Below are 25,675 nucleotides of genomic sequence, written 5' to 3'. Positions count from 1 at the left end.
TCTGGTCCACCTCCTGGACACACACTCAGGGAGGGCAGGGTAGGTGGTTGCCTAGGAGTCTTGGGGGTTGGGGGGCGGGGGGGAGACGGAGAACCTCATCCCCGTGACCACTAGGTGGCGTCAACGCAGCATCTCTTACAGACTGCGTCCAGTGTTTGTGGCTTTTCCAGGGTGTAGATCACTTAATCATCATCCCCTGCCCCTCCCCTGCTCAGGATTCCTGGAAGGGGGCGGGTCTTTAGTTCCGTGAAACTTCTTCCTAGTGGGAACTTTGCAGTGGCACAACCCCTGGCTCCAGTAGACGTCGCTCGTGGTGGATCCACTTGAAATCCAGAAAAGTGTGGCTGCCACACTGATCCCTCTCACAATCAGCTGACCGGAGACATCTTGATAAAACTTCAAGGACTTCAAGGACAGCAGAACCAAAGAGTGCCACATTGGAAGGTAGAAGCAGTTGTGGTATCCCAAGTCCCTTAGGGCACTGAGTCCCTCCCTTGAAACTCTTGTGTGAGGCTTTCTGGTGTGGGATAGGCGTGGCAATTGGGATTATCTTGTGATGACTTTGATTTGCTCTGCCTTGCAGTAAGGAATAGCATCAGGCTTCTTGCCGCATGAATCTCTTGATCAAAGGCTAGTTTTGGCAAAGCCTTCATATTCTTTTCCTGAACATGTAAAATGTTTTACTTTAAGGAGGTAGAGAATTTCACTCCCTGCCTCACTCCTCCCTGGTGTCTCCCTGCTCTTTGTTGTATCTGAATCTGTCTCTCTCCCTCTCTCCCTCCCTCCCTCCCCCTGTCTCCCCACCTGTGAGTGTGTGTGAAGAGTGTGTGTGAAGAGTGTGTGTGAAGAGTGTGTGTGTGTGAGAGAGAGCGAGAGCGAGACAGAGACAGAGAGAGAGAGAGAGAGAGAGAGAGAGAGAGAGAGGCTGAGGATTAAGCCCAGACACCCTATGACTGTTTATATCTGGAGGAAAGCAGTGAATTGTTCACAATGGCCTCTCAACAGCCATCTTTCTTTGTCAGCCTCCCATGTGTCTGGGACAAGAGTCTTATGTGTGCCTCCACATCTGGCTCCTCTTTCAATTGTAAATTGTCTTTATCTTTTTGCCTTCTTTTATTGAAAATTGCGTACTCTCAACAATTTGCTCAGAGATTTTGATTATTTTGATTATTATTTTTTACTTTCACTTGGAAATCATCAGGGCATGAGTGTAATTCTGCCAAGATCATTGTCACTTTGCCGTAGGCCAGTCTTTCCTTGAGTTTCTCACAACCCTGTTACCCATTTCCATCTTAGATATACTCAGAATTGACTTCTACCACCCATGTTTCTGCCAACGTGCAGATCTAAGCCAGGCAAGATCTCTCTCTCGGAAGGGTGGGGCCCTCCCTACGGCTCTGCATCATGATCTATCACCACTGTCATCCTTAAAGCCCCAACAATAGAAATCTCAAACTCTGCGAGTCTCTGTCACCCCTACAGTGGACGCCACTGTCCTGGCTGGGGTGTTTATGTGTCCACAATGCAAGCACCATGCTCATATCTTACTGTGTGGTGTTATAACTCAATAGAGAACCCGAGAAGGTTGTTTACTGACTTGTTTCACTTTTAGAGACTGAAAGCTTGAGTTCCAGATGTTGGGAGGTTTTGCATTTAGTGAAGGCTTCTCTCTGCTTCCAAGACACTGCCTGCTGGCTGGGGTTTCTGGGGATGAAGCGCACCCCCAGGAACCAGAAGAGATGAAAATGGCTGCCCATCCAAACCCTCTGTCTCAGTCAGGGTGTCTCCTGCTGTGATAAAAGAAAGCAACTTGGAGAGGAAAGAACAGGTTTATTTCACTTCACTCAGGCCACAGGCCCCCACTTAGGGAAGTAGTGTCAGGAGCTCAAGCCTGGAACTGAAGCAGAGGCCATGCAGGAGTGTCACTTACTGACTGGGTTTGCGTGACATGTATTAGCTTTCCAATACAATATATTCTGATCTGGGTTTTCCCTCCCTCAAATCTGACTAGATCCTCCTCACCCACTCACCCCCACCCAACACCATACCCTTCGCCCTCCCTCTCTTCCTCCCTCTCTCTGTCTTACACACACACACACACACACACACACACACACACACACACACACAAAGTAGTTTTGATCCAAATATATTGACCTTTAGGTGAGCAACAACAGAAAGTGTCAAAAACAAAACAAAACAAAACTTTTTATTTTCTTCAGAGCTCTGTTTTCTCTTTCTTTTGCTTGTGCTGGGAATGGAACCTAGGGCCTCATGTCTGTGCCAGGCAAGTGCTTTCCTATAGAGGTGTATCTCCTGTTCTATGTCTTGAACTTTTATCTTGGTCATTTGACATCCTGTCATCGGGTTCTCCACACTTGTTGGAAATAGCAGACAAGTTGCCAGATCTGATCAAATCATGACAAGTAACTGTGACAGTTGTGAACTGTATTCTCTTGCTCTTTTTATTTTATTTGTTTGTTTGTCTGTTTGTTATAAGACTGTGCCTTTTTTTCTTTTTGGGAGAGTGTTATGCATGCACACCTTGTTTGTGTATATATATGTAGGTGCACAGATGCATATGTGGGTAGAAGCCAGGGGTCAACATTGGGAGTCTCCTGCTATCATTCTCCACCTTATTTTTTGAGACAAGGTCTCTCACAGACCCAGGAGCCCCTGAGTGAGCAAGGTTAGCTGGCCATTGAGCTCCTCTTAGGGATGCTTGCCCCACCCCCACCCTAGCACTAAGATTACAGAGGATCAGAGACTCAAATGCAGGCCCTCATGCTTTGGTGGTAAATGCCGAACCATCTGACCCATCCCCCATCCTCCTTTCTCCTCTCTTCATTAGAAATAAATCCCTAAGTCCCAAAAGACCAACCCATGTGGTATGATCCTCACCAGGAAACAGTAGACTCTTCATTTGTCCTTCTGAAAAACAACAGTAGGCATGAAAAACTTCTAAGAGTTTACAGATCTAGACACTTCTAGGGAGAATGAAGCCAGGCCCATCAAGGTAACTATGGCCTGTGCTGGTCAATTCTGATTTCATTTGATGGGGAGGAGAATGTGTTCAAGGTTTTAGTGTATTAGTGGAGAATTACGGCTTGAGGGCCTCTCCAACCTGCTGTGGTCACTGAGCTAGTCTTGGCTCCTGAGAAGCAGGCATAGGTGTTGCTAGAAACTAGAGTTGGCCCACCTTATCCAAAAGGCCACAAAGGTCTCTCTACACCCCGACTCATACACCTCACAAAAAGGATCTCTAGCAGGTTTTGCAGTCTTTCAGTGGAATTCAGAAGGGAAGCATTTGACTTGTAGGAGAGGCTTTTCCTCCAGGCTTTTCACAGCTGAGAAATAACTAATTTATTAGGGCCTCTGCTTAGAGAAGTAGAGAAAGGCCTGGAGTGGAGGAACATGGATCCCTTGGGGGTGCTTGCAATCTCCTGCTTTAATTTTGCCAGCCCTGCAAGCTGAGTTTTAAGCCCTCACCAGAGGAGAAAAGCTCTCCTCCCAGCCTGTGCTTGCCAGTAAGACACTCTCCTTTCAGAGTGAAGGCTGTAGCTGGCCCTGGGAGCTTCCTGCAAGGTCTCCAGCAAGTGGAGCAAGAAGTGCAGCAGAGGAGGTAAGGCCCATGGGCAGTGTCCCAGGGAGGAGGCCTGCAAGAGGGGGACAGACCTCTCTGCATGTCCTGCTGGAACCTGAATGCTACCCCATGCTTGGCTCTCCCTAGCTGTGATGCCTGACCAGGAAAGGCTTTGCGGTTCCCAGCTACACCCAAAGCCAAGCCAGTGGTCAGAGGAAGGAAGCTGTCCCAGCCATGGTTTTGCTTTTGTTTTCTCATCAGCTTGACTTCTGAACCTGATCTGAGAGACAGTGCCCTGCAGCTCCATGGCCTCCTTCCTGGCTGCAGGGAGGTTGGGAGGGAAGCTGGTGAGGTCCTAGATCCTCAGCAATGAGAACTGATGTGGCCCTGGCAGCTGAACAGCCACAGGCATGCAGCTGTGATTGTCCTGGACCTGGACAAACTGGGGCTCTGAGTTTGGGACCCATACTGATTAGCAGATGCCCCCAAACAGGGCTTGCTTACCCACTGCAGGGGACAGCTCCTTTGCAAAAGGGACACAGGAGAGTCTTCCTCTTCCCTGTCACCCACAGCCTCGCTAGGGAGAGTGAGTGGCAATCACAGACTTGCATATTCTACTCCAGCTGAGACTGCAGCCTTGACCTCAGGCATGGAGAACTGAATCCACAGAGAACTAAAATGATAGCATTGTTATCTTTACCAGAATTCACCTGTATGCAGAGTAGGTGCTTGTGGTTTTCTGGATTCATTGCCCACATGAACTAGAACTTGACATCTGTGGGAACACAAGGAAAGAGATGTGTGAGCTCCAGACAGAGGGCTGTGTAGTGTGGACACTGTGCCGTGGCCACTGGCATTGTCCCTCTTAAGACACGCCTGTCTGGAAGGTTAAAGACATAAGACATCCTAGGACTTTGTCCAATACTGCTGAAACCTGGCCCCTGCTCTTGTGTCTGGGGAATACTTTTGCCCTCTTGCAACAGATGGGCTAGAGCAGGATTAACCAACTGTAGGTCCTGGGGATGGATAGCAATGTTGAGGTAGGCCTTGCTGGTGCTGTAGCTGGCAGTGCTGATCTCCCCTCTACTGCAGCCTTCACCATGGAGCAGCTGAGTTCAGCCAACACCCTCTTCGCCCTGGAGCTGTTCCGCACCCTGAATGAGAGCAGCCCCACAGGAAACATCTTCTTCTCTCCCTTCAGCATCTCTTCTGCCTTGGCCATGGTCTTCCTGGGGACCAAAGGCAACACTGCAGCCCAGCTCTCTAAGGTAAGAAGAAGCAAACCTGGTGAGCTCTCCGTGTCATATCCCTGCTAACAGGGTGCAGTCAGACTTTTAGAAAAGCCCCCCTTCCCCTTTGTCCCCCCTCCCCTCCCACCCTGTCCCACCCCATCCCTCAATACCCAAAGAACTGTTAGTCATTCCATTACTACTGGCTTTGACTGAGCATAGGACAGAGTCTCTGCTCAGTTGGGGACAACCAGTGAAGAAATACAATGACAACACCTGCAGGCTTTGAGCTCCCTTTGCCAGGAGTGAATCTCACAGCTTTGCTGTAAACACTGCACCTCCCAAGAGAGAGGAGCTAGGGGGTTCCTGTTCTCCTTTAGCATGGACCACCACTATTCACAAAACATGCTGGTAGAAATACAGTATCTGTTAGCAATTAGTCTAGGCTCTGCCCAACAGTTAGCAGTTACCTAGCAACAGCAAGGTAGGAAACCTGGCTCCAGTGTAAGGACTCTTTGGTTCTCTCTCTCTTTCCCTCATTCTTTTTGTGCCAGGCCTCCCCTCCTCTTCTCTTTCTCCTCTCTCTTTCTGTCCTTCTCTGCCCCTCCCTTTTCTCTGCCTCTACTCCTTCCCAGGTCCCCCCTCTGCTCCCTGGCTTCCTTCTCCCAAAAACCTTCCTTTTGTTTTAGGCCTGTCCCATGGTTGATTCCTCAAGGGGAACAACTTGATAGGGCTTCTGAGGTGTTCCCTCCTGCTACATCACACCATACATTAACAAAACACAGCAGTGTCACCTTAGGCATACAGATAAGAGAGCATGCTACTGGAGGCAGCTTGGTGGTGGTACCTGTTTGTGAGGACAAGGGAAAAGAAGGCCCTCTGCCTGTGTTCCCAGGGTTAGCCCTGAGCCTCTTTCCAGCCTGACACCACTGGCTGAAGCTCTGCTGGGGAGAGATTGGAAAGTCCCTGTGGCCTGGTGAACAGGACCCACATCCTCTCAGTTTACCCTGAGAGACAGCAGGTCATATTTGTCTCCCTCCCCATGGCTTCCTAGTCTTCGTGAATGGATGTGGAAGGACGTCTGCTCCTGGTGTTCCTTAGTTCTGAGAAGGGAATTCTGCCACCTTTGGAAGTCTAGACAGGAATGGACTCAGTGTTTCCTAACTCACCTGCCTGGCTACTCTGCACCTGCTGCTCAGTGCTTCTCACAGGTTATGTCTGCTTCAGTGTTAAGGCTTTTACAGCTGACAGCTTCAGGAAACAAGAGTCGCAAAGCCTTTCCCTCCCCATTTCAGTCTAGTAGGTATGTCCAAGTGTCAACCTAACAGGCATAGCTCAGAGAGTAGTGTGGACTGTGGACCCTGTGGGCTTTTGTCTTTTGAGTCTTAGAAGTAAAAACCAGCCCAGACCTCACAGAAACAGGAAAGGACCATTGCATTAGAACTATCAGGTGAGGAATTAAACTCTCACTAGAATAAATTTAAGGAAGTTATTTTTCAAGGGAGTGGGATGTGGACCTTCATAAGATAAGCGAAGAAAAATGCCTCAGTCAGTGCTACACATTTAGTCTTAGAGCAGGAATGAGTCTTCTCCACATGGTTTATCTGAGACTTTTGTTTTATCAAAATTGTATATGGCATAGATTATAAACAGGAACATACCAGTTAAATCATTCTTGGAACAAAAACCAGATGTAAATGTTATCTTGTTACCCATTCCCATTCATGGAACTATTAAAAATTATTTAAAAACCATATCTCCTTAGGTCTCACTGAGCCATACACTGTGGTCCTAGTTTGATTGCTCTGTCAATGGTATGTTAAGACAAAATATTAGGCTGCAGCTACTTGATTTCAAACAAAAAATAATTTGGTGGAAGTAGATACCAAGGAATCACTTCAGAACTTTGAAACAGATGATTGTATAAAGAATGATGTCTTTCCTTTAGGCTCTTCATTTCGACTCTGTTGAGGACGTCCATTCACGGTTTCAAAGCCTGAACGCTGAAGTGAGCAGGCGTGGAGCATCTCACACTCTGAAGCTTGCTAACAGACTGTATGGAGAGAAAACCTACAATTTCCTTCCTGTAAGTACCTAGTGCTTCACATTCTGAAACTTTCTGAAGTGACACAGACTCCTCCAGGCACAGCCATGTCGCAGGCCATTCATAAAAACAGCAGAGAATGCATGTGGGACTTTGATCTCATGGTCTTTCTAATGAAAGGATCCTTCCTGGATGTCTTGGCTCCGTGGGGAAGAGAGCTTCCTGTGCAGGCCTGGGAAGCTGAGTTTGGATCCCAGAACCCATGAAAAATGCCAGGCGTGGCTCTATACTCTCCTGTAGCCCCGGCCCTGTGTGGAATGGAGCTGTGAGGACCCCTTGGGTTTGTGGACCACCAGCCTAGGCAAATTCAGTAGGAGAATTTGTTTTAAGGGAATAAGGCAGATCATGCACATCTATATAGATAGATGTGCACAACACACACACACACACACACACACAGCAAAAGCAGTCCTGAGAAGCCACTTTAAGTATATTCAACATTTGGTGATTCATGAAAATGTTAATTTAAGATCTAAAAAATAATTAGTAGCCTTTGTACTAATACCAGAAGTGTTACATGAAGTGCTATACATGCCACTACTGCACTGTAGCCTTAAAAAAATAATTAGGACAGTAAATTCCAACATGATAGAAAACTATAAAGGTTAAGTTTTAGTCAAACTTTTATTTTTATGACGCTTTGCTTTCAAGATTTTAGAAAACTTCTGTATGGAATAGCCGTTGTTAATCATGACACTTCCTTTCTTAAAATCAGGACTTCTTGGCTTCAACCCAGACAATGTACGGTGCTGACTTGTCCCCTGTGGATTTTCAGCATGCCTATGAAGATGCAAGGAAGGAGATAAACCAGTGGGTCAAAGGTCAAACAGAAGGTGAGAGGCTGAGCAGTGCTGGCTCTGGAGTCAGTGTCCCTTCTGAAGCTCACAGCTGACACAATCAGCTTGGGGAGAAAAGGCTGATTTTGACTCACAGTGCTGGAGGTCTCGGTTTGTAAATGACTGGACTTATTGCTTTGTTCCTATGGCAACGCTGCACCTCACATGTTCACAGAGCATGGCAGAGGAGGCCTGGTCACCTCACTGGGAATAAAGAGAGGGGAGAGGCCAGCGGCTCACAGCCACTTAAATAGCAGCACCCCTTCCCAAGGTAGGCTTGAAGGAGAAGACCTACAATCCCAGAACGTGGGAGGCAGAGGCAGGATTGTTTTGAAAACACTGACAAGACCCTGTCTCAAAGTACAAACAAATGAAAAGAAAACACACGCTGCCATTTTAAAGGTTCCTCGGTCTTCAGTGCAGGATGAACCATAGACAAAACCTTTAAGAGAGAGGCCTTTGGGGACTCCTCTGAATCATAGCAGAGCCATTGTGTGCAGGTTCTCACTCCCCTGCACTCTCACTTGCATCTCCTGTCTCCCTTCCTCAACTTCCCAAATCCTGGCTTTTGTGCACTGACACACAGATGCTATTCCCTAGAATAATTCCCTAGAATTAAGATGTCAGAAATTTAACAGTAGAGCAATACAGACATGATTTAATGGAAGCAGTTGAGTACCTATGGGTTTCCCTGAAGTACAATTGAATGTTAAAACCAACGTTAAAATGCAGAATAAAATTAATAAAAATGCCTGTCTAAAAGTGTTTAGTGCTGATATGGAAAGAAATGAGATGTGAAACCTCAGGGAACCATGAAGTCAGTATGTAAAAACTGTTGCAGTCATGATATTTTTGGCCACCATCTTGTCCAGTATCTCAGAAGTAGTGGGTAGGGAGTGACTCACCCTCTGGGCTCAATTCAGCTGTGTAATGGCTCTGTCCTCTGTCTTGTTTCTGTGAGACTCAGCACCCAGGGATCCTGTCTGGAATTTTATCCGTTCCCAGCAGTGTATCTGGTTGTGGGGAGAGTGGCTTCTGTGTCAATAGACTTACCCATTAGACAAGTCTTATTATCTCCGAGATATATGTTCAAAGTCCTTTTCACAAGAGCAGACTTCTACTTAGAACATTTGAAGACATTATTTTCCAAGGACCCAAAAATATTTTCCACTAAGGAAATTTTTTTTGTAAAGAATAGCCATTCAAAAATAATGGTTACTGTTTCCTCCTAGACTGGAGAACATTATTATTTTAAACATTTAAAGACATTTAACTGACTTTAAGTATATTTCTTCCTATAAAAGGGCTGGCCATGAGGATTATAGAACACTAGACATGAACCTGTAGGGTCTTACAATTTTGTTTATTTAAAATAAAAATTGGACAAGTGAGCCTTTCCTAATACTGAGTTAAAATAAAATAATGTTGGAAGTCTATGTTTGAGTTAATAAATTATTGGTTTAAATTTGGAATTACAATATGGACCTTTAAAGAAGTTTACGTCATCTTTTCAGGGAAAATTCCAGATCTTTTGGCTGAGGATATGGTGGACGAGGACACTAAACTTGTGCTAGTGAATGCCATCTACTTCAAGGGAATGTGGGCGGAGAAATTCATGACAAAGGACACAAAAGATGCTCCATTCCGACTGAACAAGGTCAGGTGACACCATCACCCTGGGATGTTCTTGGTTGTTTGTGTGTGAGTGCTGGAGTTGTAGCACAGGGCCTCCCCCATGGTCAGCTAGGCCTTTACCACTGATCCCTCTACCCCAAGACCCCAAATTCACCTCTGCTCTAAAAGAGAAGAGGGAATAATTTGAATGCTATTTTTGTAACCATTCAGAAAGACACAAAAACCGTGAAGATGATGTATCAAAAGAAATATCTTCCATTTGGCTACATTCCGGACCTGAAGTGCAAGGTGCTGGAGATGCCTTACCAGGGAGGAGAACTTAGCATGGTCATCCTGCTGCCTGAAGACATTAAGGACCAGTCCACAGGTCTTAAGAAGGTAACTGGCTCTCAATGGCATGGTTCATGTTTCCTTACACTGCACTTGTTCTTATACTTCCCATGTGTTTACTGAACCATAAACACTTGTTTATCCACAAATTCCCTTGTGAGTACACTCCCATTTTTGTCAGTATAATTTATCAGGCTTTGTTGATCTGAGGCCTCATGTTAATACAGTTATTTGTATTATTATTACTATCATGTTTTATTGGAATGTCCAAGTGCCCTGGACCAGGTAAGTGTTCTGTCCCTGAGCCACACACACTCCCATCCCAGAGACCTAAAGTATACATGTTCAGAATATTTGCTGCCCATCACTGTGATGGGGACATTTAGAAATTCAAAAGTAAAGGTAACAGTGATGACTGGTCCCTCACAAAAAGTCTCTTAAAGTAACTTTAAAGGAATTATAGTGAAAATTGATTTACATCTTACTGAATAGTTATATCCTGACAAGATTAGAATTAGACAAAACTATAAAGGTTCCAATTTTTCCTCAGAAATCCTAGGCTGCCCTGTGGCTTATCTCCTCTTCCTTCCCAGCCTACACGTGCAATCAGGAAGGAGTCTGCTCTCATTTGAATGTACAGAGAATGCCATGAATGTGGTGCATTTGTCAGTTGTGTTTTCTGTCTGGTAATTAAATGAAGCTCTGATCTCAAGAAAGAAATTGCTACTGTCCACAAGAGAAAGTGGTTCCATTTGGTCCAATAGAGGAACAATAATATTTGATATTTATATAGTATTTATATAGTACTTAGTATATGCCAAGCACTTTTCCTACACCAATTTATTTAATGGTCACAACAATGCTACAAAGTTGGTGTCATTAGCACGCATACTGTATTCTATGTGTCTATTCTATTCCATTCTACCCTACTCTACCCAACTCTGCTCCATTCCATATCAAGGTCTGGCTATGCAGCCAAGGTTGTTCTTGAACTCACAGCCCTCCATCAGTGGCTCCTGAATGCTGGGATTGCAAGGTGTGACCCCATGTCAGCTGGTTGTCCTTGTTTGAAATGAACTTAGTCCCATACATTCTGTCCCTTTTTCATTCATGCACAGGAGTTATTAGAGATTGATTCCGCTCTAGTATCTAGGATCTAATATCTAATATCTAGTATCTAGTATCATCTAGTATCTAGTATCTAATTTACACATCACTACGATTTTAGAAGATTGAAGAATAAATAGAAGAAACTTATAAGATTTCCCTTGTACCATTCAAGCAATTAGAGTAATAAAACTTCTTATAGCTCATCAGTCAATTGATTCAATGAAAAATGGGTGTAAAAATCCTGGGTAGATGGAAGGGAGGATAGATGGTTGCACAAACAAAAGACTAGAATGGAAGGAGTATGTAGGTGAGTGAGGCAGAGAGAAATTGATAGAAAAATGGATGAAGAATAGATGGATAGATGGATAGATGAATGGATGATGGATGTATGGGTAGATGGATGATGGATGGACTGGTAAATAGATAGATGGATGAAGGGATGACAGACTGTAATGAAATGTTTTTGTACTTTGACCCTCAAAGACCTGGAAAATAGTTCTGCTATGTTCCACTAATTAACGGACAAAAATGAAGCCTACATGGAAAGTGGTTTTGTAGAACAAATGAGGATAACCTATGAGTTGAGGCAATTGTGACTCTGTTCATTGAAATAGTATCTTATTACACTAATAAATTAACTTTCCTTTGCTTTATATTAATTCCAGATTGAGAAGCAATTAACTTTGGAAAAACTTCGTGAATGGACCAAACATGAGACCTTGAGAAAGATTGATGTCCGTGTCAAATTGCCCAGGTTCAAGATGGAAGAGAGCTACACGCTCAACTCCAACCTGGACCGCCTGGGAGTGCAGGATCTCTTTAACCCTGACAATGCTGATCTGTCTGGCATGTCAAGATTCAGAGAGCTTTTCATGTCAACTATTGCCCACAAGTCCTTTGTGGAAGTGAATGAGGAGGGAACAGAGGCAGCCGCTGCCACAGGAGGTGTTGCTACTGCATGTTGCCTGAGACCCGAGGAAGAATTCACAGCAGACCATCCGTTCCTTTTCTTCATTCGGCACAACCCCACAGCTACTGTGCTCTTTCTTGGCAGGGTTTGTTCCCCATAGAAGGAGACTTTAGAGATACAAGGCAGAGCTTAGAGTTTCATTCCCTGAGGTTTTAATAGTGATTGTTTTCATTTGTTCTTTACAAGAAAACTATCAGAAACCAATCTTTCTTTCCTTTGTATTTTAACTGTGTTGGATTTTTATATCATGTCTTTTGGCATGGTTGTGTCTATTTTGTTTTTATGCTGAAAAATAAAATTTATTTGTCACTGTCAACAGAATCAAATCTAAAAGCAAAGGAATTAAATAGATGTATAGTTTCCTGACCATGAAGTAACCTGTGGAATTGCCATATGTTCCCGACAGGCATGAAAATATAGGGCTTTTTGCAAAGTCAGTTGGTTCTTAGTCTAGAATTAGAGTAAGGCAAAAACAAATCAATAAAACCAACAAGAAATAAAGCACTAAGAAAATTAATGGATCTGTAACAATTGCTCCTTCTTTGTTCTTTGATGTGTGAAATGCAACAACATTATTTCCTTTACAGAGTTTGGGAAGCCTCAGTAGAAGGCATTCCAGGTTGTTGAAGACAGGGTTAAAAGAAGATATGCTCTGGGAATAAATACAATTGAAGAATGCACTTCTTGAGAAGACATACTTTCTTGGTGATTCTGCCCAGGGCATACGCTTAAATGCCAAGGTCACTGTCACTTTGCAAGAGGCCAGTCTTTCCTTGAGTTTCTCACAACCCTGTTACTCATTTTCATCTTAGATACACTCAGAATTAACTTCTACCACCCATGTTTCTGCCAACATGCAGATCTAATCCAGGAAAGATCTCTCTCTCTCTCTCTCTCTCTCTCTCTCTCTCTCTCTCTCTCTCAGAAGGGTGGGGGGTGGAGTGGGGCCCTCCTTCCAGCTCCCCATTATGATCTATCACCACTGTCATCCTTAAAGCCCCAACAACAGAAATCTCAAACTGTGCCAGTCTCTGTCACCCCTACAGTGGACGCCACTGCCCTGGCTGGGGTGTTTATGTGTCCACAGTGCAGGCACCATGCTCATATCGTACTGTGTGGTGTTATAACTCAATAGTGAATCTGAGAAGGTTGTTTTCTGACTTGTTTCACTTTTAGAGACATGAAACTTGAGTTCCAGGTGTTGGGAGTTTCTGCATTTAGTGAAGGCTTCTCTCTGCTTCCAAGACGCTGCCTGCTGGCTGGGGTTTCTGGGCATGAGGCTCACCCTCAGGAACCAGAAGAGATGAAAATGGCTGTCCATCCAAACCCTCTGTCTCAGTCAGGGTGTCTCCTGATGTGATAAATCGCTGTGATCAAAAGCAAACTGGAGGCAGAAGGGTTTATTTCAGCTTCTGGTCAGGCCAAAAGGCCCCACTGAAGGAACTTGGGGCAGGGCCTCAAGGCAAGAACTAAAGCAGAGGCCATACAGGAGTGTTGCTTACTGGCTTGCTTTCTATGGCATACACTGAAAATAAATTTTCAATACAATATAGTCTAATCTGGGTTTCCCCTCCCCCAAATCCCCTTAGATCTTCCTTCACCTGCTTCCCAACACTTCATCATACACTTCAAAAACTAAACATCTAATAGACTACAATTTTAAAAAGAAAAGCACTAGAAACATGCAGTCAGAGATAATCACAAAATTAGAAGCCATAGTAAAAGGCCAATAAGAACAGAAAACAAAACCTAATAAAGCCACCTGAGACAAAAGTTTACAAAAGTGCCACCGAGTACATTTTGTGTTGGTCATCTACTACTGGGCACGGAGCCTATCCTGAAAGTGGCATTAAGTGTGGTCAATGCACCAATGAGACTCCATGGGAGAAAACAGATCTCTCCTTAGTGAGCAGTTGTCAGTTGGAGACAGCTCCCTGGTGAAGATGAGAGGAGCCCTTGTCCACTTCTCCTTCTCAGTGCTGGGAGGCTGTATGGCTTGGACCTGTGGAGGACCTGTGCGTTCTGCCACAGTCCATAAGAGTGTATTATCTATGGGATTGCTGGACGCTTCCATTGCTTCTAACTTAGGAGCACAGATTGTCATAAGTAACTGAAGCCATGAAGAGGGAGACTCCTGCACTCAGTTACCGCTGCTGTCCCAGCCCTTGAGAGCAGAAGTGATTTACTCTTAGCCTGTCCTGATCTTCACACGTGCTGCCCATCCAGGACTCTGGATGCTCAGACACCCTGAGAGCCTTTGCTTTACACTTTGAAAGCATTTTGAATTAGCTTGTCCTGTTCCCACTCAGTTTAGAAACTGTCTTGAGGTGACTAGTGACACTTTAAATTGATGAAGAATTACAAATCTCACAATAGTGCTTTACAAAATAGTTAAATGTGATGGAATTTTAAATTCCTTGCCTTTGAGTCAGGGTCTCTCTGACTGTACAGGAACTCCATCTGTAGAACAGGCTATCCTCCAACTTTCTTTTATAAACTTTTCAACTTAGCCTATATAGTGCAAAATAATGGCTTCCATTATTCCATCTTCATACATATATATCATCATACTTTGCTCCTTGTCCCCCTAAGTGAGAACATGGGTCCTCCTCCCCAGTAGTCACAATTTTATGTCTGTTTTTCACTTTCCCTCCAGATTACTGCCCTCCTTCCTGGTCTTTCCCAGCTCCTGTTACACAGTCCCTTCCCTCATACCCCATCCCCCTTCCGTTTCTCTTCTGAGTATGTGGAGAAACACTGCCCCACCCCAGTCCCCCAGCCGGCCCTGCATATTGAGTCTCTGCAGGTCTAGGAGCATCCTTTCCCACTGAGGCCAGATAAGGCAGCCCAGTTAAGGGAATTCTACAGACAGGGAACAGCTTTAGAAATAGCCCTCTTTCTCCACATGAAGAACAAGCGATGCATCTGCTAACTGTGTGCAGGGTGCCCATGTATGTTCTTTGGTTGGTGGTTCAGTCTTTGAGAGACACAAGGGTCCAACTTAGCTGACTTTGTTAGTCCTCCTGTAGAGTTCGTATCCCCTTCAGGGCCCTCAATCCTTCCCTCAACTCTTCCATAAGAGTCCCCAAGCTCCATCCTCTGTTTGACTATGGGTCTTAGCATCTGTTCTGGTCAGCTGCTATGTAGAGCTTCTCAGAGGACAGTTATGCCAGGTTCTTGTCTGTAAGCCCAACGGTGTCATTAATAGTGTCAGAAACTGGTGCCTAGCAATGAGATGGTTCAAGTTGGGCCAGTTATTGGTTCAGTTATTGGTTAACCATTTCCTCAATCTCTGCTCCATCTCTCCTCCCCAACCCCATCTCTGCGTTTCTTGTAGACTGGATACATTTTTGGTCAAAATTTTGTGGGTATGTTGGTGCCCCTTATACTTTCATATGTTTAAAATAAATCTATATTCCACATTGAGGAAGCATGCTATATTAGTGAAGGGACTCTACTGTCCTGAGAACGGCAAACCTGGCCCTGGTAGTCTTTGCCTCTCTCCCCAATTCCCTCTCCTTGCTAAAATCTGTTAGATTCCATTCCTACAGATAGCTACCAAGGTCTGTTCCCTTATTTGGCCACTTCCTCCTCCTGGAGCTGACTACCAAGTCTATCAAAGTATTGAAGTGCAGCAATCAAAAGCCCCCTTGTGGTTAACCTATTTAACATGCCCAATCAAAATTAAATACCTTATCTTGACATGGACATTATTTAACATGCTCAATCATGATTAAACAGCTCACCCTAACATGGAGTTTCCCCTTTGACCTTTATAAGCCATTGTCTGCCTGTGGGCCATGTCTGTCTCCTCTCTATTCAGAGGCAGTTCTATGCCTTCCTTCCCCTTGTTCCTTCCCCATTCTCCCTAGTCCTCTAGCTCCTGTCTTTGTCTCTTATTCCCTGGCCTTTGTCCCCCTGGGGCTAATAAATCTCCTTTGTGCTGAGAACTTGGTCTTGTGCTGTCTTCAGCTGACTTGAAGAGTTTCCATAATTTGTCCTTCTGAGCCTGGTTTATTTCACATAGCATGATGATCTCGAGTTCTGTTTACTGTCCTTCAAAAGACATAATTTCATTGTTCGATACAGTGAAGTAAGATACCCACCATTGTGGACACATACCACATGTAAAGTGACTATTAAGACACCTCATTAAAGTTTCTGCAAAACTGACTACAGATTTGGACCCAAAGGAAGTCTCACCTGATACAAGAAAGGTGTGATAACAAGGAGCATCCTATATCACCACCATGGACTAAAGCTGGATATCAACAACAGAAATAGCAAATAATTAGGAACTGAATTACTACCCACTAGTGAGTTAAAATTGGATTAAGACAGAAATTAGGAAAGAAATTAAGAACTTTACAGAATTGAATGAAAATGAAAAGACTCAGATCCAAACTTCTGGGACACAGTAAAGGGAGTTCTAAGAGGCAAGTTCATAGCACTAAGTGTCTACATTAAAAAATAATTTGGGCAGATGACCTATTAATAGCTTAATGGCAAACTTGGAAGCTATTGATTAAATAGAAGAGATTATACCCTTTTGGGAGAAAATGTCATGAATAAGTGGTGGAAATAAGTAAAATAGAGACAAACAGAAATCAAACCCCCAAAAACTCAAAAACCAAAACCAACCAAAAGATATAAACAAACAACAATGAATGAGAAAAAGATTGGTTCTTTAAGAAAATCAATAAGATTGATAAACTCTTAACCAAATTAAACATGGAGAGAGAAGATCCAAATTAACAAAATTAGAGAAGGAAACAGGGATCTGACAGCCACCGAGGAAACATAGAGAATCACAAGGATGTGTCTTGAGAGCTTGTACTCTCAACTTGGAAAATCCAAATGAAATGGATCATTTTCTTGACATAAAGCACTTATCTAAGCCAGATCAGATCAGATAATCAATTTCAACAGAAATATCATCCCTAGGGACATATAAGCAGTAACTAAAATCTAACAGCAAAAAGATGTCAGGGTCAGATGGTTTTTAAAGCAGAATTTCAAAGTAGAATGAATGCCAATACTCCTCAAGTTATTCTACAAAATTAATACAGAAAGAATACTGCCCAATTCCTTTTATCAATCCAGAATTAGCCCAATACCTAAACCATATATTGGTCATAAAAAGGAAGAAAATTACAGAGCAAAATTCCTAATAAAATAATTGAAAACCAAATCCAAGAACACATCAAGAACACACCATCCATGATCAAGTAGGCTTTATCCCATAAAGAGATGAATTCAACTTGCATACATTGATAAATGTAATGCACCATATAAACAGACTGAAAAACAAAAATCACATGATCATCTTACTAGATGCAGAAAGGGCCTCTGATACAATTCAATACCGCATCATGATAAAAGTCCTACTGTGATAGGGGTACAAAGAATGTACTTCAACATAAAAAAGGCACTTGACAGGAAGTCCATAGTCAGTATTGTTGGCTTAGATATTTCAAAACCTACTTTAACTGGGGATTTTTAGTGATTCAACCTCCCTTAGAGCCCACCTACCAAAAGTTGGGTGAAGGAAAGGTTAATAGGAAATGGGGGTTGTGGCCCTGTTTAGAAGTAGTTCTTTAGGGCTATTTCAGACTTTGTTGTCAGGATACCAGGATTCCAGTTCAATAGTGTCACCAAACACAACCAGCAGGAACAGCTTCATCCAGAAGGAACAAGACTCCACCAAATCAGCAGAAGTCAGTAGAAGCAGCAAGAAGTAGAAGGAATGCCACCAGAAGTTCTTTGGTGCATTTTTCTCTACAAAGTCAGGACAAGCAAAGATCAGCTAAGAAAACAAAGTGAACCAATGTAAGAGTGTTTTCAGTGAAGACAACAATGCAGTGCAAGGTGAACCAATGCAAGAATAACATCCACTGACTGCTGGGCTATACTTACACTTTCCAAACATCACACATCCTCTCAAGAGTCAGATCCAGCGAAACATCACATGCCTTTTCACTAGACAGCTTCCAGAGAAACACCATGTGTCTGTTCTCAGCTAAAGATCCTTTCATGTGCCTGCTTCAGAAAAAACTCCTCTCACAAGACAGTTTCCAGAAGAACATCACATGACAACTGAATCTCCAAACATACCAGACATTTTCACACCAATCTAAATGAGGAGAAACTCAAAACAATTCACTAAAATCAGGAGCATGACAGGGTTGTCCACTCTCTCCATACCTATTAATTATAGTACTTGGAATCTTAGCTAGAGCAATAAGATAACTGAAGTAGATTGAGTGGATACATGTAGGAAGGAAAGAGCCAAACTGTCTTTCCTTGCAAATGATATCATAGTATATACATAATGACCTTAAAAATCCCACCAGGAAATTCTTTTAGCTGATAAACACTGCTGATAGACAGATGAGTTGTTGTAAATTTGTGCACATGGTATAATAAAAAAGTCAATTTCATTTTTTCCAACATATGCTCCTAAATGTTCAAATACCACATACGGGAAATTTCCACCTTTCACCTTCTGCCCTGGAGAGCTTCCGTGTATTGTCAGTATGTGACTAGTGATTTCTAACACAAATCAATTGAATATGGAGAGTAAAAGGTGACATTGGGAAAGATGTCCCCAGGTATTTGCGGGGCTATGGTCATCCTCCTGTCCCCACGGATATAAAGGAGAGGACCCAAAGTACCTTAGATAACAACATTTGTGTAATTCTACATATCCTCCCCTATAAGAAGCTGAGTTATAATTACATGACTTGCAATGCTTGATACAATGTACAAACAAGTCATTCTGCTTGACTCTGGAATTATAACAAGAACTAAACATCTGTATGTGCTCAATACAGACACAAATAAAAAATACCTTTCATCTCCAGGTGCTTGACTCTATGATGTAGGACCAAGTATCTGGGGCAACTGGGATTGCACTGGGATTAGAGGCATAGACAGGCTGCTCTAGGAAATGGATTGATGGTCTTCATCATCAGAAAGCAGGGCTCATAATGTGCAGGGTGACTTCTAGGCTTTCTTTTCTATGTCATTTCTGACCATCCCTATATATAATCAGTTCTGACTAATTTCTACAGCATTACCCTACGAGGTTTTGCCTCAGTATGTCCTCTTACCTAATTTGTCTTCTTCTTAGTCTTTGAAATTCTTGGCCTTTTCAAAGTTACACAACAATTAGCAGCACTTGCCCTCTTTCACAAGAAAGAAGATGTCGTAGTTGCTCTCCTGTAGATTCTAAGAGACACCAGAACCAAAGCAATTTATATAAGAAAGCATTTAATTGGGGGCTTGCTTACAGTTTCAGAGAGTGTCCTTGATCATTACAGAGGGGAGCATGGCAGTAGGCAGACAGGAACGGTAGCTGAGAGCTTACATATTGAGATAATCATGGAGCAGAGAGAGAGAGAGAGAGAGAGAGAGAGAGAGAGAGAGAGAGAGAGACAGAGAGACAGAGAGACAGAGAGACAGACAGAAGACAGAGAAACAGAGAGACACACAGAGAGAGTGTATGAACTGCATACAAAAAGAGAAAGTGTGTGTGTGTGTGTGAGAGAGAGAGAGAGAGAGAGAGAGAGAGAGAGAGAGGAAAACATGTATGAACTGCAGTGTCCTAGAAACCTCAATGTCACACCCCTATTGACACACCTCCTCCAACAAGACTGTAGTTAATCCTTCCCAGTTCTACCAACTGTGGACAAAACATTCAATTATTTGAGCCTATGGAGGCTATCCTCATACCATCCACCATATAGAGTACAGCAAAAGTGGGCTGACATGGATGTAACTGAGGTTGTATAGTTCTAGATATCAAATAGTGTTTTTGAAATACTGGATCACTGACTTAGTGAGTAAGGTGCTTGTGCCACAGACATGAGGACCTTAGTTCTGATTCCCAGCACAAGGTAGACATTTATAACCCAACACTAGTGGATGCAGATAAATGGATCCAAGCCACTCTCTGGACAGTGAAACTAACCGAACAGGGAGCTTCAGATGCTGTGAGACACCTTGTCTCAAAATATAGGAGGAGAGCAAAAGAGGAAAGAGGAAGCACACACACACACACACACACACACACACACACAGAGGCAAGAATGAATATAGACAGACAAGCACACACACAGAGAAATAAAATACTACAGATTTAAAATCAGCAATTCATATCCAATAGTGTAACTCTCTATTCAGAAATTCCTTATATTTCTCTTAGTGATGTTTATAAAGTCCTGAACATCTTTTATTGGACTTATTCACAGACACTAGAGTGTATCCTGATTAACCCTTAATTCAAAAATTCAAGTGTGAAGATTACATGGACATAAAAATTAGTTTTGTAGATATACCACATTTTTTTGCACCCACTCTTGTGTTGAGGGATACCTGGGTTCTTTCCAGCATCTGGCAATTATAAATAGGGCTGCTATGAACATAGTAGAGCATGTATCCTTATTACATGGTGGGGAATCCTCTGGGTATATGCCCAGGAGTGGTATAGCAGGATCTTCTGGAAATGTGGTATATCTACACAATGGAGTACTATTCAGCCATTAGAAACAATGAATTCATGAAATTCTTAGGCAAATGGATGGAGCTAGAGAACATCATACTAAGTGAGGTAACCCAGACTCAAAAGGTGAACCATGGTATGCACTCACTAATAAGTGGTTATTAACCTAGAAAACTGGAATACCCAAAACATAATCTACACATCAAATGAGGTACAAGAAGAAAGGAAGAGTGGCCCCTGGTTCTGGAAAGACTCAGTGAAACAGTATTCGGCAAAACCAGAACGGGGAAGTGGGAAGGGGTGGGTGGGAGGACAGAGGAAGAGAAGGGGGCTTACGGGACTTTCGGGGAGTGGGGGGGGCTAGAAAAGTGGAAATCATTTGAAATGTAAATAAATTATATTGAATAAAAAAAAGTGGGGTACGGAGCTAAACAAAGAAGTTTCACATGAAGAACTTTGGAGAGCTGAGAAACACCTTAAGAAGTGTTTAACATCATTAATCATTAGGGAAATGCAAATCAAAACAACCCTGAGATTTTACCTCACACCAGTCAGAATGGCTAAGGTCAAAAACTCAGGAGACAGCAGGTGATGGCAAGGATGTGGAGAAAGAGGAACACTCCTCCACTGCTGGTGGGATTGCAAGATGGTGCAACCACTTTGGAAATCAGTCTGGCGGTTCCTCAGAAAACTGGACATGTCACTTCCTGAGGACCCTGTTATACCACTCCTGGGCATATATCCAGAGGATTCTTCAGCATGCAATAAAGACACATGCTCCACTATGTTCATAGCAGCCCTATTTGTAATAGCCAGAAGCTGGAAAGAACCTAGGTGTCCTTCAACGCAGGAATGGATACAAAAAATGTGGTATATTTACACAATGGAGTACTATTCAGCCATTAGAAACAATGAATTCATGAAATTCTTAGACAAAAGGATGGAGCTGGAGAACATCATACTAAGTGAGGTAACCCAGTCTCAAAAGATTAATCATGGTATGCACTCATTGATAAGTGGATATTAGCCTAGAAACTTTGAATACTCAGGAAATAATCCACAAATTAAATGATGTCCAAAAAGAATGGAGGAGTGGCCCCTGGTTCTGGAAAGACTCAGTGCAAGAGTATAGGGGAATTCCAGAACAGGGAAGTGGGAAGGGGTGGATGGAAGAACAGGGGGACAGAAGAGGGCTTATGGGACTTGCAGGGAGTGGGGACCCACAAAAGGGGAAATAATTTGAAATGTAAATAAAAAATTATAAAAAAAAATAGTTTTGTAAACTGAACTAGCTATCTCACTTAATTCCCTTCAATACTAAGGATTTAAATTACTTAATAAAATATCTAAAACTATATGAACTTTCTTCTTCCTTTCTAGAATCATTCTTTTATTATTTTATTTATTTACCATCCAGTCATTACCCTCCCTTTTGGTCCCCCTCATACAGTTCCTTATCCCATTCCTCCTCCCCCTGTTTCTGAGAGGACACTCCATCCCCAGGCCTTCCTGCTCCCTGGGAACTCAAGTCTCTCAATAATTAGGTGCATCCTCTCCTACTGAGGCCAGACCAGTAAGTCCTCTGCTATATACGTGTTGTGGGTCTCAGACCAGCTCATGTATGCGGCCTGGTTGGTGGCTCAGTGTCTGGGGGGGAGCTCCCAGGGGTCCTAGTTAGTTGAGGCTGTTAGTGTTCTTATGTGGTTGCCCCCCTCTTCCATTTCTTCCATCTTTGCCCTAATTCAACTACAGGAATCTCCAACTTCAGCCCAATGGTTGGGTGCAAGTATGCATTTGCCTCAGTCAGCTGTTGGTTGGGCCTCTTAGAGGACAGCCATGCTAGACTCTTTTCTGTAAAGCACACAATAGAACAATAGCATCACTATTAGTGTCAGGCCTTGGTTTCTCCACATGAGATGGATCCCCAATTGGGCCAGTCATTGGACCATCTTTCCCTCAATTTCTTTCCCATTTTTGCTTCTGCCATTTTTTTTTAGACAAGTACACTTCTGGGTCAGAACTTTTGACTGGATTAGTAACCCTGTCCCTCTGCTTGAGGCCCTGCCCTGCCTATCTACTAGAGGCGCACTCTTTGAGTTCCCTCTCCCCACTCTTGGGCTTTTCCTTTAAGGTCCCATCAAGCCCCGAGAGTCTCTGGACTCCCTGATCTCTGGTACTTTCTAGAGGGTCTCCGTACCTCCCACCTTCTGAGGCTGCATATTTCCATTCATTCTGCTGGCCCTCTGGGCTTCTCTCTTGTCCCCTCTCCCAATCCCTGATCCTCTTCCCCCTTGTCCCTCCCTCTGCCTCTCCCACTCAAGTTGCTTCCTCCCCCTCCCTTCTCTGATTTTCTTGCCCCTTCTAAGTTTCTGTATCAGATAGACTCTTTATTAACATGCTATTTTATTGTTTATTAGTTACTAATTATCTTTGTTAATTATTAATCACCTTCTTAATTCTTAATTATTAATTCTCTTCTTATTTTGCATATACAATTCTCCTTTAATTTCTTTCTATTTTTGTAATTTAATTTTGAAGGAATGCTACTGAGCTCATCCAAATATTAAATGTTTATATTTTCCAGTGCACTGAATCTTTTTCTCATAAAAAGTTTATTTTTAGGACAGGAAATTATTTTTGTCTAGTATTAATATAGCTATTTCTCTCTATTGTTAATATTTGCAAGATATGTTAGTCAGTGAAATGTTTCTTCTTTGGAGTTTAAGAGACACAAAAGGAGATTGTTCTTTGTATTCAAGATTAGAGGAATTATTGACATGATAGATGGACAAACAGACAGCAGCATGGCTGGACACTGAGGACAGATGCAGCTGTATAGAGGAAGTAAGGATCCTTGTACATTTTTTAGAAGGAGTTAGGGATAGATTAAAGTGGTTTTCTTTTTAACCCAAGGTTGGCTTTGGTGGGGATCAAGAGAGTACCACATAATTAGTAAACATATTTCTGAGTTGGTGAATACTTGGGGCCAATGGGACAGGTAGACAAGAAACTAGAGAAACAAGTTCACTGTATTCTGGAAACCAATGGACTATCATTACAGGAACTGACACAGTTCAACCAACATACAAGATGCATGGTCCTGGCCAGCAGTCAGCTTTCTCACTGTGGCAGCTAAACTCCTAAGAGGCAGCTTAATGACAGAAACAAAGGTTCATGCTGATGGCTTCAGGGGTTTCACTCCCTGGTTGTCTAGCATGGATGCCTGCCTCTATAGCATGTCTGTGGGGTTGGGTGGCACAGGGTGAAACTTTCCTTCACTTCTGGAAGACAACAAATAGAGAGACAGAGAGGGGCTTCAATAAGACAACAGCCCCTACAAGCATACCCCCATTGACCTGTTTTCTCCAGCTTGGCCACCTTCTAAAGTTTCCAGAACTTCCCCAAATAGAGCAAATAGTTAAGGATCATGTATTTTACATATGAGCCTGTTAGGGACATTTCTACTCAAACCTATAAAATACCTTTTTCTTCAAAGTATGTTTCCTTTAAATATTACACATTTTCAACACAGACTGACCACTGTTATCTCTTAACTAAACCACGTAGTTTACACTTCAAGTAATTACTTAAATACCTATTTTACATCCTGTCTTATTTCTCATGTTTTTTCTATCTTGATCTCTTCCCTCCTTGCCTTCTTTGGATTGATTGTATGTTCTTTGTTTCTCTGGTTCATTATAGAAGCTGCCAAAGCATTTTACTATTCTTCTAAACCCTAGATTTCAGCACCAATCCATAGCTTATCTTCCCAGACAATGCAAGGACCTTGGAATTTTTCTCTAAGGAAATAAAGTGCTAGAGACTGATGTATGCTTCTATACCCCTAGAACATTAAACTCCATCACATATGTTATGGCTTCTTTATTATTATTCATTTCTCTCTATTTAGAACTATAGTTTCAATATGTCACACCAGCTAGCTTTGAACATATAAGCTTAAATCATTCTCTTTCATCAGCATCGTAGGAATCTAGACCTATAGACACAACCTCTAAATATGATTCATCATTTATGTTAAGTTATTTTATATTTTTCTCTATATATTGCAAACTGCTTAGACACTATCGCTACTGTTTTATATGGTCAATATTCACTTCAATTTACCACAAATGCACATTCTTCTTGTTCTTTAATTTCTTTTTTCCTACTCTGACATTCCTGTGCCTAAAGAAGATTCCTCAGGGCCCTGCCAGAGACTTACAAATACAGATGCAGATGCTAGCAACAAACTATTGGACTGGGCATGGGGTCCCCAATGGAGGAGCTGGAGGATGTCCCAGAGCAGCTGAAGGGGTTTACAGCCCCATGGGAAGAACAATGATTTCGGCAACCCAGAAGCCCCAAGACTCCCAGGGACTGAACCATCAACCAAGGGACACACATGGTTCCAGCCAAAAATGTGAGAGAGGAAGTTCTTGTTGGGCATCAGTGGGAGGAATGGTCCTTGGTCAGGTAAAGGCTCAACAAAGACCCCAACAAAAGAAAACCTGGGGGGGAGGTGGGAGTGTGTGTTGGGTGGAGGGGCATATACATAGAGTCAGTGGGAAAGAGGAGGGGAGTGGTTGGGGGCCTGGGGGAGGGGAGATATGAGGAAAGGTTTTACCATTGGCAATGTAAATGAAGACAATATTCAATAAAAAAAAAAAGAAGATTCCTCAGAATAGTTTAAAGGCTAAATTGACTTCCATCATTGCTCTTAGGTTTTTTTTTTTTCTATTTAAATATGTCTTGAAAGGTATTTTTGCCAAATATGAACCAACTTGAAGTTGGTAGGGTTTGGAGTTTGCTTTTCCCAGACTCTGGAAGAGCTGTCTGTGGCCTGGCTTCCAGGGTTCCTGTGGCTGTGTATTGTTAATATGGCTACCTTATGCAATCCCATTAATTTTTTTATACGAACTTTGTCTTAAGACTTCTGCAATTTTTCTTGGATATTCTTTGTTCTGTTTTCTTTCTAGGTCAGAATTGTTTTGTTTCCTCTGTTGGGTTTAGAGTGTTCACTGATGTCATTTATCTAGTTTGAAATCAACATTTTGAGTGTTAGCTTATATATATATGTGTGTGTGTATTTTTATATGGGGCATATGTATGTGTTGGTGAGGGTATACACCTGTGTGGAAGTGGATGTGTCCCCACATGTATGCATATGTGCTTGTCGGTGTGTGTGCACATGCATTCATATGCATTGGAGACCACAGCTCACCACTCTCCACCATACATTTTGAACATTGTCTCTTACTGCACCTTGTTTCCAGGGATACACTTGTCTCTGTCCTCTCTCAGCACAGCACTGAAGTTACCACTTGACACAATCCAAACTCAGGTCTTCATGACTGCAGGAGAAGCAATTCACTGAC

The 25,675-nt window shown here is 42.8% G+C and overlaps 2 protein-coding genes across 3 annotated transcripts in view; one reads left to right on the top strand and one right to left on the bottom strand.

Annotated features, from left to right (window-relative positions):
- Window positions 1–25,675, bottom strand: part of LOC127664689 (leukocyte elastase inhibitor A) — a 230,165-nt gene that overhangs the window by 30,325 nt on the left and 174,165 nt on the right. The window lies entirely within an intron of this gene.
- On the top strand, window positions 214–12,314 carry LOC127664690 (leukocyte elastase inhibitor A-like). The gene is made up of 8 exons (XM_052156806.1): window positions 214–444; window positions 3,548–3,622; window positions 4,676–4,851; window positions 6,761–6,898; window positions 7,632–7,749; window positions 9,267–9,409; window positions 9,598–9,765; window positions 11,493–12,314. Exons 3-8 carry the CDS (start codon window positions 4,684–4,686, stop codon window positions 11,895–11,897), a joined length of 1,140 nt encoding a protein of 379 aa, XP_052012766.1. The 5' UTR covers window positions 214–444; window positions 3,548–3,622; window positions 4,676–4,683; the 3' UTR covers window positions 11,898–12,314.

The sequence above is a fragment of the Apodemus sylvaticus genome, chromosome 14 (genome assembly GCF_947179515.1).
Source record: "Apodemus sylvaticus chromosome 14, mApoSyl1.1, whole genome shotgun sequence".
NCBI lineage: Eukaryota > Metazoa > Chordata > Mammalia > Rodentia > Muridae > Apodemus > Apodemus sylvaticus.
Note: the sequence above shows the minus strand (reverse complement) of the source record. Positions and strands in the feature narration are given on the sequence as shown.

Excerpts from the sequence above, each read along its gene's own strand:
- LOC127664690 (XM_052156806.1), top strand. The coding sequence starts at position 4,684 with ATGGAGCAGCTGAGTTCAGCCAACACCCTCTTCGCCCTGGAGCTGTTC. Across the intron at positions 6,899-7,631 it reads AAACCTACAATTTCCTTCCT|GACTTCTTGGCTTCAACCCA; the intron begins GTAAGTACCTAG and ends TCTTAAAATCAG. Across the intron at positions 9,766-11,492 it reads AGTCCACAGGTCTTAAGAAG|ATTGAGAAGCAATTAACTTT; the intron begins GTAACTGGCTCT and ends TATTAATTCCAG.